At 38.5% G+C, this 13,330-nt stretch overlaps 1 protein-coding gene across 1 annotated transcript in view; it reads left to right on the top strand.

Moving 5' to 3' along the window:
- The window catches only part of MDFIC (MyoD family inhibitor domain containing), an 81,699-nt gene that overhangs the window by 42,419 nt on the left and 25,950 nt on the right, over nt 1-13,330 (top strand). Inside the window, exon 4 of the mRNA XM_084784950.1 lies at nt 10,063-10,341. Within this exon, the coding sequence (XP_084641076.1) occupies nt 10,063-10,341 (279 nt within the window). The remainder of the gene's footprint in view (nt 1-10,062; nt 10,342-13,330) is intronic.

The following is a 13,330-nucleotide window of genomic DNA, read 5'->3' as shown; positions in this document are numbered from 1 at the left end:
AATAAAGTATATTTTAAAAAAGAACACTGTGATTTAAATATATTATATGCAAACAAAATAACAGGCATCCATGCGGGGTGCCATCTCACAGGAGAATGTGCCAAACTGTATATCTCAAAGTGGTTTTTTTTTTCCTTCTTTCCTAGAACAAAAGCAAAGCCAACATACTGTACAAGTGAAGCTAGTATGTCCTTGAGCACAGGACAGCAGAAATGTAGATAAAGTGACCATTGAAAGAATTGCAATTAGAGGTTACCACCCGTTTTTCAGTCGGAGGTCTGGCACAAGGGAAAACTGTGAAGTCATTTTGATAACTATTTCCCTACTTTTGAATCCTTGCCTTTAATGACACTGAGATGTGAAATTCACACTAGTAGGAATACCCTCTGAATTTATTGTCACTTGGGTTCATAAATATCCATATGCTCCATGGTGGCTGAGCTCTTTGTAAATTTGTCCCCTGAAAATCCCTTGTCCCTAGAATAGTACATAACAAATATTTTATAATGACTTATTTCATCCATTTTGCAGCTAAAGTGACCTTGATAGATTTAGTGTATTTTAATGGAGAAATTAGGAGAAGAAGCATTTATGTAAATGGTCTCAATCTGTGACTCTTCAAGTGTGGTTAATGGCTTTGTCCCTTTATATGTGGCCACTTGTTGATGCTTTTGTTTTAAGTAATATTTTATTCTGTCAAGTCATACCGCAGTTTGATGGCTACAATAATCTAAGTCAGGATTCAAAAAGTTAAAGCTAGGGTATGATAGAAGAGTTAAGATTTTAACCTTGGAGATGAAAATGAGAAAGCAGGATTTTTGTTTCCTTATGTATCCACCGTAGTCTCTGTATACATATACATATTTAAATGTGCAGATGAGAATCTACTCGCGCAGTGTGGAAAAACTTGTTTGAATCATTTCTTTGAATATCATTGGCACTTTCGTAGGCTAGCAGGTTATGCATTGCTGCTTAATAGAGGAATGTTGCCAGGACCCTCTGTAGGAGTTGAATATGATTATTAGGAGTGTGTGTCAATTCTTAGAGCTCTACTGTCAGTCTTGAATTTTTGCTTTTTTTCAGCAGAAGCATTATTTGGAACAAGAGCTACTACTGGTTCTAAAGCACAGGGACTTCCTAGTGTCAGACCAAGTTTTTGTTTTTGCTCAGTTTTTCGAGACAGGGTGTCTCTATGTAGCCTTGGTTGGCCTGGGCTCGCTTTGTAGACCAGGCTGGCCTCGAACTCACAGACATCCACCTGCCTCTGCCTCCTGAGTGCTGGGATTACAGGCGTGCGCCTCTGCTCTCAGACCAGTGAACTTGGGGATGATGCGCTCCATTAAAGCTGAAGGACTTTCTTTTGAGATTTGTTTTCCTTTTGGCTTGTTTTATGTAAACCATCAGGAATACCTTTTCCTTCTCAAACGTTAAATTGCTTAGTTAGCGTTTTAGGTTCTTCGACCTGACTCCCTGTCTTTTCCTGTGACTTCATTTGTACATCTACTGTCCTGTGCTTACTTTACTTGCGCACTAAGTCGAGTTTGCTTTTATTATGGGAAGGATCGTTGAGATATATAATTGGCGGCAGCTTTTTTTTTTCATGCTGCTTTTCAGAAAGGTTACTTTGTGAGCACTTTTGGTGCATTTCTCCACACATCCTGCGGTATCTGTAACTGAATCTTGAATTCCCTTGTTATAAGAGAGAGACTTTCTTGAATTCTTGCTATAGTTCTATCCTCATATTATGCTTTTACAGCAATTCCCTAGGCTCGGGAAGGTGAAGGATGAAGTTTATAATGGTACTGAATACCAAACTGTTGCTTGATTTATTCAGGAAGGTTATTATATTCTGGGATCAAGTGACAGCTTAAAAGCTAGTATAATTCATCATCATCAGTTAATTTTCAGTGGGTGTCCACTGGGTGCTGAACGTCATACAAGGCTCTTTGTCAGCATGTATGCGCCTGATAAGGTTGATGGAATTCTAGGAATACGGGATCGTGTCCTTAAGGAGTACTCTGCTGTCAGTGTGAGGCAATGAAGACCCAGAATTGTCAAGTCCTGTGTACAAATGCACGTAACTAAAAACATGTCTTTGCTACAGAAAGTACTGTCAGTAAATCTAGGTTCTATTCTCATTAATAATATCTATTTCGTTGCCAGGAAAATAGAGTGATGTTGAATAGAGAAGCTCTGGTGACCTTGGCTCACCAGCGTACGTTTATCCTCAGGTCTACAACAGATCTTTTGTGTCCTACACACATAATTTCACAGTGTTTTTACTTAGTGTGATCCAGTTGCCTGTCATGCGCCCAGACACCTGTGTACCTCACCTTTCCTCAGGAGACACTCGTCACGCAGATGGTACATCTAGACCTAGTGTGTCTTCTTCTTTTGACCTTTGGGTGCTGTGTGTCCCTCCTCTGAAATTATTTGCAAGGCCAACCTAGATCCCACTTGGGATACCTTGTGTTCATCCCATGTGTGCATTGAGACAGTGAAGGTGATTCAGGACAGGCCCTCGAAAGACAGCTGCGGAGCAGGGTGGGTCTGTGGAATGCATGGTAGTGAGGGGAGTATGAGCAGAGCCTGTGTGGAGCCTAGCCCTGTTGAGTCCCTTCCCTGACTTCGCCCTGGGTTCTGTGTGCATGGAGTTTGTTTACTGGAAGGCTCTGCTAAGATGTCCTTGTTTGGTAGCCACCACAGCTGGTTCAGAGAGGAATCCCTTGGAGGAGGACTTAGCAGTTCTTCTTTGGTTGTTAACAAATATTTAGATTTAGGGATTACCTCAGAATGGGAGAGTCCCAAGGGATTTATTTTATAGCAGTCCTCCCTTCCTCCCTCCTCCCTTCCTTCAGCCCTCCCTCCCTCCCTCCTTTTCCTCATGGAGAACCTCGTCTTTATGGTACCTCGTCGCCTTTATATTTGCGATCTACCCTTCTCTGATCTCTTCAGTCACCATTTACCAGCCTCCTACCACCAAGCCTTACCTGCGGTGGTAGTGGCCTTTACTCCGGGTGGTACTTGTTCCTACACTTGAGGCTTTCTTCACGTCGATAGCACTCCTGTGCAGGGCATGGAGAGTTGTGTCCCATGGCCTGACATTCCAGGCTTCCACTATTGCACTTGCTCCTCCTTACTAACTCCTAGATTTTTTTTTTTTCGTGGCATGTGAAATTATAGCACTAAATTGAGAACGTTACAGAAAAAAATCTGCCTGCTGCAACTTAGCTGACGCACATGCTTATCTGAACCTCAGTGCATCTAGATCACTTGCTACCTAGTCTGTTCCTTGCTACCCTGTATCCAGGATGGCTCGGGGGTGCTTGGAGGCTGAACACCAACTTTTCATCCACTCATTGAGCCTCACTCGCCCTCTAGTTTCAGTGGCTTTTTGAAATTTGTCTTTATAGAGGGGTACGCTGTTTCAGCTTTCTAAAGTTGGCCAGTTTATTTGCATGTTGATAACAGTTCTTATAGGAGAATCAGCTTTTTAATAAAGCTGCCTGCTTTTTCTAGTAGGTGTCCACATCCTACAATCATTTTGGTGTTTTAACTCTAGAGGATTCAGATTCCAGGACATCAGTAGCTGTTATGTCCCTTGCAACTGCTCCATCTAGGAGAAGGTTCACACAGAACGCCACCCTTGTTCAGCCCAAGCTTTGCATCTCGAGAACTGACGGGCACTTTTGCAACTTACACTTTGTTAATGTTTGTTACTGACTGCTTAGTTTTGGCGGGTGTGAGTGGCGTTCTTTCTCCCAGTCTTAACCGCTAGTTGGCTAGCTTTGTCTGTCAGCAAGTGACTCCTCACGCAATTTTTGATCCTGGACTAAAAATCTTAGTTTAAAGTGTTTTGATTTGTGCTCACTCCCTGTGTATGACACAAGGAAGGCTACGTGACCCAAAGGCAGAGCTTGGGTCCAGGCCTCACATGACAGATCAGTTCTACATCTGTCCAATTCACAGTGTTTCTGTTTGGATGCTGCCCAGGAGTGCTCTAGGCTTCCTAAAGGAGATCTTATATGCTTCTGGTCCATGGATGTTTTCATTAGTGTGGAATGACTCTAGGTGGATTCTGAGGCTTTAGTTTCCTTGAAACTTTGGGCTCGTGCCTTGTGATTACCCCTGGTTACCATTATTATTTGCCCTAACCTCACTGTAGCGTGCATTGGATGTTTGTGGATGCTAAACTTGGTTAAGTGATGTGGTTCCAAAGTGTTCATTTAAGAAGATTATATTTAAATATATGCTATGCTCTTCTATAAACTACAAAGTGCCTTTAAAATGACTATGTTAAAAAAAAACCTTCAGATAATAACTTAAAAACCAATTTCCTAAATCCTTTCTGGATAAACATCAACAAAAGTGAAGAAATGCTTCACTTATAAAATGGTGGTCATAGTATTAAGTAGTAGCCTTCCTGTAGCCATCGCCTTGTTGTTTCGAGAGTTCTCAGCAAAGCTTCTGATCGGTGAGGCAGAATGTAGCTAACAGTAGGCCTCTCACACTTCTTTTTTTTTTCTTGTTGTTTTATGACTGGGTAGATATGTATATTTATTTGAGCCAACTTTTTGCAGTGAATAAAAAGATGTAATCATATGGCCAAGCACAGTGGTGTATTCCAACTTCTCACATTTCAAATGGCCCATCAATTGATTCTCCTTAAAGCATTAAAGAAATGTGCTTTATATCCTGAGATAATCACAGATATATTGATCCCAAATATGCCCATTATTGTTTATTAGCAAACTCATGGATGACTCCTTTAAAGAAAGTAATTTATTGGTCCTCTTAAAGCTATCTGCCATCTGATACAAGTTTCAGTATCTAAAATAGCTTTTAGAAATATTGTATCTTTATGATAATTGTTTTACTGAATTATTGTTTGTATACTATAAAGCAGGTGTTAGTAATTTCTTCTCTGTAAATTATGTATAAGTGCATATGTATTTATTTTGAGATGTATTCACGATATAATTATTAATAATTACAGGTGGCAGTCTCTTATTAGTTGACTCAATGATAAAAAATGATAGAAGTATCTACTGAGTCAGGAAATGAAGAGATAACACAGTAAATGCCATAAATTCATGAGATTATCCAGGAAGAATAATATTTTAAACACATGAGTATAGCATATAGATAATACTCTATAATCATACCTGTTTAAACTTTTAAATTCCCTGAATAATATACTCTTTACCCAGATATGTTAACTAGAAACTATGAGGCATTATAAGATGTAAGGCTAAACTTGTCATTCATTTGAGTATAAATTCAAGCAGTAGATATGAAACTGCACCTAGCGAGAAAAAACAGTGGAATTTTGTTCTTCACTGACTTATGGCTTGAGGACATTTTAACAATATCTATAAATCTTAGCTGAAAAATGCTTTGTGTTCCTTAAATTTTCTTTTTGGAATTTATTTTTATTGCATTTTTTCTAGAAAGTGCAATATTATGTTTGCGTATTTATTTGATAGAGGTTTTTAATCGTTGATAGGAAAACAAAGAATCAGTAGTAGCATTATCAGAGAATATAAGGACTGGAGGAAAAGAGAAAAAATTTAAAAATGAGGGGAAACTATATAAGGGAGGAACTATATAAGGAGCAAACCGAGGCATGGGACTGGGCAGGCAGTCTTCTCACCGCTAACATGCAGATCCCTTGTGCTCGGCTTTTTCAGCATCCCTGACATATGCTTTCAGCTGTGGCAAAGCCGGGTGGCCACCAGCCACAGTAAGGAGAGGTCACACCCAAAGCCTCAGGGCCAGGCCTGGAAGGAGGGTGTAGAAACAAGTCTATTTCTGAGAACATGGCTGAAAGGCTGAATGTCCCATCAAGGGAAGTGTGGAACATGGGAGTAGATACTTGCCTTGAACAGCATGGAGACGGGTTTGCTGGAAGCTCTCAGGCTCCTCCTCCAGGCATTAAATATGCTTCATTATAGTCTAAATTAATAATAATATGCTAAACTGCACATATATTCATATGTAGTATTGCATATATAAAATCTCTACAATTACTGAGTGTGTGTGTGTGTGTGTGTGTGTGTGTGTGTGTGTGTGTGTCTATATCTGTCTGTCTGTCCATCCTATAGTGACCATGTGGTACTGTATACGCACTAAGAACCATACAGCTATCTCTAAGAAAAGTAACTTGGGATTTAGTGTGATTTTTATGTGGATGTCAATCATTCAAATTAAGTGCATGAGAACTCTTTGTTATGTGTACATCAACCATTTAAATGAACTAAGTGCATGTAACTTTATTACATATGACTTCTGTGGAGACCAGCAATGAAGATGGTTTGCTCGTGCTAATAGATCATATGCTGGAGGAAAACATGGCTTTCTGTTGCTGCTCCAGCAGCTGCAGTTTCAAATACACTTCTTACTAGCTACAATATCACCTGGTTTTTTTTTTTAATTATCAAAAGAAGCTCATGCTATTGGCTCATTTGTGCCCATGTTTATTGTTCCCATTGAAACTGCCAGACCTAATTCTATTGGTTTCCTCCCTGATTGAAAACATTTGAACCTAGAAAGAACAGTATTTCTTAAGACATTTGTAACTATTCATCATGGATATTAAAATTACAATCATGCTGCCTTGTATGAGCTGTGGTTTAAAAAAAAAAGTTTCTACACATATGGTGATCAGGTGATCAGTGCTATCTGGGTTGGAAGATGCTGAATGTTCTAATGGCTGGTATTTGAAATTTTGACATGTATTGCATTCGTTTCTGAATATCACGAATACATTTTTGCTCATAGAGAGTAAATTTAAAATGGGGTCTTTTGTAGCAGCACCCATCCTGTTTGGACTGATATAACAGATGCTGAATGTTCACATATCAAACAAAATGCCAGCCTCCTGCCGAAAAGAGGTGTCAAAAAGTTTCTTTGTACCTTTAACGCATGTGATTATGTAGTACAAAATGCAGAGTTTGTAAAAAATTTTTTGAATATACAGGCAAAAAAATGAATAATTCAAAACAGCCACTAAGTTCTACATTCTATTGTCCTTTTATAACACAGGCGGAAGATAGCAGTGCACTCCCAATAGAGCTGAACTTGCACAAGTTACACCTCGGAAAATGCCAGATGGTCTATGGTCTACTTTTGAGAGCTGTCACATATGTAAAGATTTGAAAAAAGGAAGACAGCTGAATGAGAACGGTGCATCATTAAAGCTAGAGAGAGGGTCCCCAGACATTGCCTGTGTTTTAAGAAGCATTGTGTCATTCACATATTAGCATGCTTTTTTAGAACTACACATGATTTGTACACAATAAGAAGAAATCTATTTTAAACCAAATAGTTGGGATGTATAATCAAGAAGGGAGTTTCATTCTTCACTTGAAAATAAAATCAACATTCCTATTTAGTTTTAAATTGCATCTTGACCATAAGATTAAAATCATACCCATGAAAAATGGCCAATGAAGTTACATTTCCTGTCTAGGGAGATAAAGCTTATCCAGTTTTGATTTGCTGTACTGCACACATATGGCAAAATCATTCAACTAGAGAAATTTTTTTTTAATGGAAGTGAAGAGGTAATAATTGATTACTTAATTGTAATTCAAAACCAAAGAAAAAAAATTAGGTGACAGTGAAACAAAAATAAAAGTATTACCATTTAACTGCCCCCAGAAATACAGTGTGAAGACTGAAATGTAAATAGATAGTCAAGGGTGTGTTAAACCATCATTCCAACAGTAAGCTGTAATTTTGCAAAGTCAGTTATGTTAGTGGGGAAAAAACTGAAATCTCTTACTGTTTCGAATTTAGAGGCAGGACACAGTCATCCTTTACCACTGCATTTTTTTTTTTAATTTAATGAGACTGTTTAACTATTATATAGTAATTATCAGGTTATCTTGGACATAGTATGAGAAGGCCTTTTTGACTGATTTGAGGAGTTGTGCAGCACTGGTCTATGGCATTTCAACTTAACTCAGCTCTCAGAGTGTTTAAGAGAAGAAGTAGCTCAGACATTCCATTTACTTGGAGAGGTTACTAGAAAGGGCTGGGTAAAGAACAGTAAGTTAGTGTAGACTGTCTTTCTTTCCTTTTTCTTTTGGCATCCTTTGAAATGCATATGCATAACTAGCTATGGGTTCCATGGCAGTCATCAGGATGTCATTCTGCTTGATGCAAGAAGCAAGAGCATATGATTTTCTAAATCAAATGATTGTCCATTCCTAAGAAACAGATCTCCAATTTAAGGCCAAATTGTAGATATTGGTCCTGCGGTCACATGAAGTTATTTAGAAAGGCTGATCAAGAGAAATTGTCATGATTTACCCTATGATTCAGTGTTGCATGGTCCAAATACTAAATTCATTACCACCTCTTACTATCATGCCATAAAAAAAAAGTCTCTCTTTCCACTTTAAGTCTAAAAGGTTCCTCTTCCTCCTCCTCCTCCTCCTCTTCTTCTTCTCCTCCTCTTCCTCCTCCTCTACCACCACCACCTCCTCCTCCTCCTCTTTTTGAGACTTCTCTGTGTGGCTTTGGTTGTCCTGGGTCTCGCTGTGTAGACCAGGCTGACCTCAGGTGTGCTACCACTGTGCATGTTAAGGGTTTCTTTTGATACATAGACTTGTGGTGGTTTAGAGTTTATTTTTTATGGCATAGACATGAGCATATATGTGCATGCACCGACACATCTGGAATTCTGAGGTTCCATTGGTTTCTGCCTGTGTATGGCCAAATGCCTCTGTGCTATAGCTACTGGAACTGAGTAGTATAATTTCCTATCTAATTAAAGTCCCACCAATCCTCATTTTTCTTCCTTAAAATTTCTTTGATAGTTTTTATTTCTCTTCCTTAACTTTGGTGTAAGCTTCTTATGTACCATTAAAATTAAATCCCAAAGAAATGTTAGTGGGAACTTTATTTACTAACAGAGAAAATATTACTAAATTAATATAATAGAGTTAACATTCTTAGGCCCACTATTTGGACTATTATGCTTTTTAATTGTTTTGTCATATTTTTGATACCTGTAACTATGTCTACCCATTCTTCCTACTGTAGCTCTGGATCTCTCCTAGTGTTTTTAATGGGTGGATTTTGAATTTTGTTTTTTACCCTATGATGAAAAAGTAATTTATTACTATTAACATTGTCATACTAGAGTACTCTTTATTTTGTACAGTTTAACCTAAATACATGTTTCTTAATTCTTAGCCTTTAGTAACTTAGGCTAATCATTCATTCATAAGTGTGCACAAGTGTGTTTTCTCCTTTCCAGAGCTCTGGCATGTTTCCTAACATTTCTTTTGTTAGGACTGCGGGTGTAACGTTAAATAAGAGGAATGGAGTTGGCACCTGAGCATCATCCCAGCAAGTGGTTCTGCAATGCTCATGTTTGCTTTTGGAACCTGCCCTAAATCAGATTGAACCAAGTTTTCTTTAAAATGAAATTAGAAGAATAAACACAGAAAAGGTTTCCTTCCAGATTAAGAATTGCTTTGGAGAAGACTGTATGTTTGACTACTCTCCATCTTGGGGAGGGGTCTGAATTCGTTGTTTTTTGCATTTCAAAGTGTGACTGATGTGTCTAGTATCGGGATCATGCTGTTGAAGGTATAGCACTCAGGAGAGAAAACAACAAAAAAGCGCAGCTTTCACTGAACCAGTGCTGACTTTTTTGTAACAGAGTTTTAACTTAAACATTATTTTAAATTACAAAAAAATCAATTTATTCCTTTACTTTTTGTATCTTTGTATGAAATGATTTTTTTTATCTTACTTTCACTTCCTAGACCTACCTTCCTTCATTCTGTCCTTTCCTTCCTTCTTCCCTCCCCCCTTCTCTCCCTTCCTCCCTCCCTCCTTCCCTTCCTCTCTTACTTCTGGGACTTACTTCCCCTCTACCATTTTCACCTTTTCCTTCTTCCTCTCCCTCCTCTATAAGGCCCCTGTCTCTTCAGTTTTATTATTATGGGTTAGTCCTCATGTTTCTATTTTCAAATCTCTATTTTCGTTATTGCAAAATAATAGTTTCTCTTGCTTAACTAGATGTTTTTGTTTTTTTAAATTCAGCCCAACCGGAGCGCCTGCCTCAACTGCAGACCTCAGCACAGGAACTCAGCAAGGAGGAAACACGCAGGATGAAGAACGGCGGCCATGCAAGTCTGAGCAATGGGGATGGAATTCCTAACGGAGCCAAACATGTGTGCACAGATAATCACAAAATGTCAGCTCCTGTTTCTCAGAAAATGCATCGAAAAATTCAGTCCAGCTTGTCTGTAAACAATGACATCAGTAAGAAGAGTAAAGTAAATGCTGTCTTTTCCCAAAAGTCAGCTTCCTCGCCCGAAGGTACGTGTGAGATAGATGTGCATCTTTTTCTTAGAACCTCATGGAAAATTATTCAGAAGTAGTAAATTGATCCACAAAACACGAGTAACAGTCTCGTCTTTCTATCAGGCAAACATAAATTTTGGTAAAATCCACTTAACTTCCTCCAATAAAAATCTAGGATTAAAAAAAAAGGAAGATCTGGCAGCCAACATTCTGCTTTTAGATTACCGTCCTAGAGTGACTAGTCATTATTGTAAATATAGCAGGTAGACTTTCTTTTTAAATGCCACAGTTAAGAATATGAATATTCCATGTGGGGGCATATCAGAGTGCCTGTGTTCTTTCCCTCCTTGGTGCAAGGTGTACTCTGTGCTGTAGAGATAAGATTTACCCTACTCGCAGATTCATTCATACTATGCAAAGCTGAAATAGGAAAAAGATCATATAATTTCTCCGGTCTTGTTGGAGAATGGAACAGGTGATGGTGTCTGCTCTGTGAGCCATCTCCCAGCTCCCTAGCTGCCAGCACGCAGCACCCACCCACTCTAGCCCCGCCCTTTGGTCCTCTCTCAGATTCTCGTGCCAATGCTCTGTCACCTCAGGAGAGCCATTTCTTCTTCCTTGCTACGCCAGCTGCCATAGCCAAGTTAAAGCCAGGCTAAATACTATGAACCCACGGCAGTTTTTGTTTATTATAAAACGAACCCAATATAATGGCAACCTGCAGACTCTCTTTGTATGGTTTGTTGTGTCATATAAAAGGAAAGAAAAACCCAATCTGTATAGTTAAGGCTGTAAATTACTCCCAGCCTGTGCATAGCATTCTGTTCTTCCTCCTTTCTCTACGTGTAATTCCTTATTGAAAATCTGCCACACATACATACACACACACACACACACACACACACACACACACACACACACACACTTGGTACTAATAAAATTATGTATATACGCACATATATATTTCACTATCTGTGTATATTTTCTTTATCTTTCTAGTTTAATTGGCCTAAAAATCTTAAAGAAGAGTCTGTGGAATGCCTTTGTAAAGTTAGCATGCATACTCACAGTGATAGATTGAGCTGTAAATAGGGAATTGTGTTGAGCGTTACCAGTAATGAGTAGGAGAAAGGATATTATGTATGTTCTGCCTACAGGTGTCTTAAATTCAACTGAGGCAAACTGTTAGGTTGATCAAGTGATATGATGATAAATGGTCTGCATAGTTCCAGGTCAGTGACACTACTTTCCAAACTAATTAGATTGAAAAGGACATGATTGACATTTGAAAATGAGTTTGACATGTAAGCAGCATGGTCATCTCTGAAGTATAGGTAGGCTGTTAACTAAACTGGCTCTCCGAGGAGTTGGGAAGGCAATGCAATTTCCTTTAGAGGATCTTCACTTGGAGGTGATTGGGTGAAATAATTGAATGCAATTGAAATCTACTTGTTTTATACATAGAAATTTGCTTATATGATCTTAAGCCCTTGTTTTCCAGTTGATATTTGCTTATTTTAATATTAAAACGTGATGACACTGGCTTATCAGCCTAGCTGTAAATAGTGTATGGAGTTTTTTCAGTAATTCCTGCTTCTAATTGTGTTGGAATTTATTTGGAATACAAGAGTGCAGCTTTGGAAGAATCATGGTGGAAAAAAGACAATCTGTATGAATGATTTTTTATATCTCTTCTTCGTCTCTACCCTCCAATCACATTTTAGTACTGACCACAAATACCTGAATATGGGGAGTCCCCTATAGTCTACAGTTCTCACAAAATAAGATTTAAGATCAAGTTGAGGCCATGAGGAGTAAGAAACATAAAGTATCAAAACACATTGCAGAGTCCTCTCTGTGTCCTTACTTTCTTTTAGGTTCTAGAACTTAAGCAGTTGCATATTTTGAGATCTTTTTTTTTTTCCCAATCTAGATTAACATTTCAGGTAGACACTTTTCAGGTAGAGGACATTTCAGGTACATAGCAGGCACTCTCTATCTAGATGAGACAGCACAGCTGAGAGAATCTGATGGAGTGCCTCCCGTGTGCAGTCAGCTTTGTCTCAGCAGTCTACACAATCAACTGTGCTGAAGTCTAGTCCTGCAGCCTTACAGTTTCCCAAGTATTCATACATGGTGTGTTGATTCCTTTTAAGCCATGCTGTCTCACTCTTCCTTGAAACTAACATAGCTCATATATTCTTCTAAAATGTTCACTTTTGCAGCAGAGGGAAAATATATTTAACGTGGGAAGACAGCACATTTACTTAAAGGTTATTAAATTAGTAGGTTTCTTCCTGTTTTGTATAATTAAATATTTTCATACATTCTTAAATTTTCTGATTGCATCACCCAGGTGGAGAGTTTTAAGACTAAGTGTGTAAGATTCTTGACCTTTGAAATAATTATAGTGTAATTTAGTATCATCTAATATTCAAATTGCCAAGGGTTTTCATTAGTCTTGCAGACACTTTTCTTACCATAGGGATGGTAAATGCTAACATGTTTTAGGTATGCCAGTTATAGCTATTTATTTTGTAAAAATTAGATCTCAACAAAAATATTGTTTAAAAGGCTTTCCTTTTCTTTTCAGGGATGTTTGATAACTTGTTTGTACTCCACACTTGGTTCTCTAGAGTCAGTGTCTGTGAGAGGTTATCATTGAATTTCAGCATCACATTGAACATCAGTGCTTTGAAAAATAGTGAAAAGCATTGGATCTACAGCAGTAGCTGGGGACATCTCATTTTAAACCATATAGAGGTGGTGTAGTTTGATGTGTAGAACATATATTATGGAACCCATCTGCCCAGATTTGATTATCAGCTCTACCCTTGACCATTATGCATCTGAGGGTGAGGTAGTAGCATGTTGGTTTGGAGTATCTTACTGGAAAATGGGCATGTTGTATGTACTATGCCGTAGGAGTGGTATAAGTCCTCAGTGGGCTTCAGCCACTTTGTGATCGTCATTACTAAAGTGTATGGGGGTTGGTGTTGGGAAG

Source organism: Acomys minous (genome assembly GCF_964271855.1).
Source record: "Acomys minous genome assembly, chromosome: 6".
Lineage (NCBI taxonomy): Eukaryota > Metazoa > Chordata > Mammalia > Rodentia > Muridae > Acomys > Acomys minous.
Note: the sequence above shows the minus strand (reverse complement) of the source record. Positions and strands in the feature narration are given on the sequence as shown.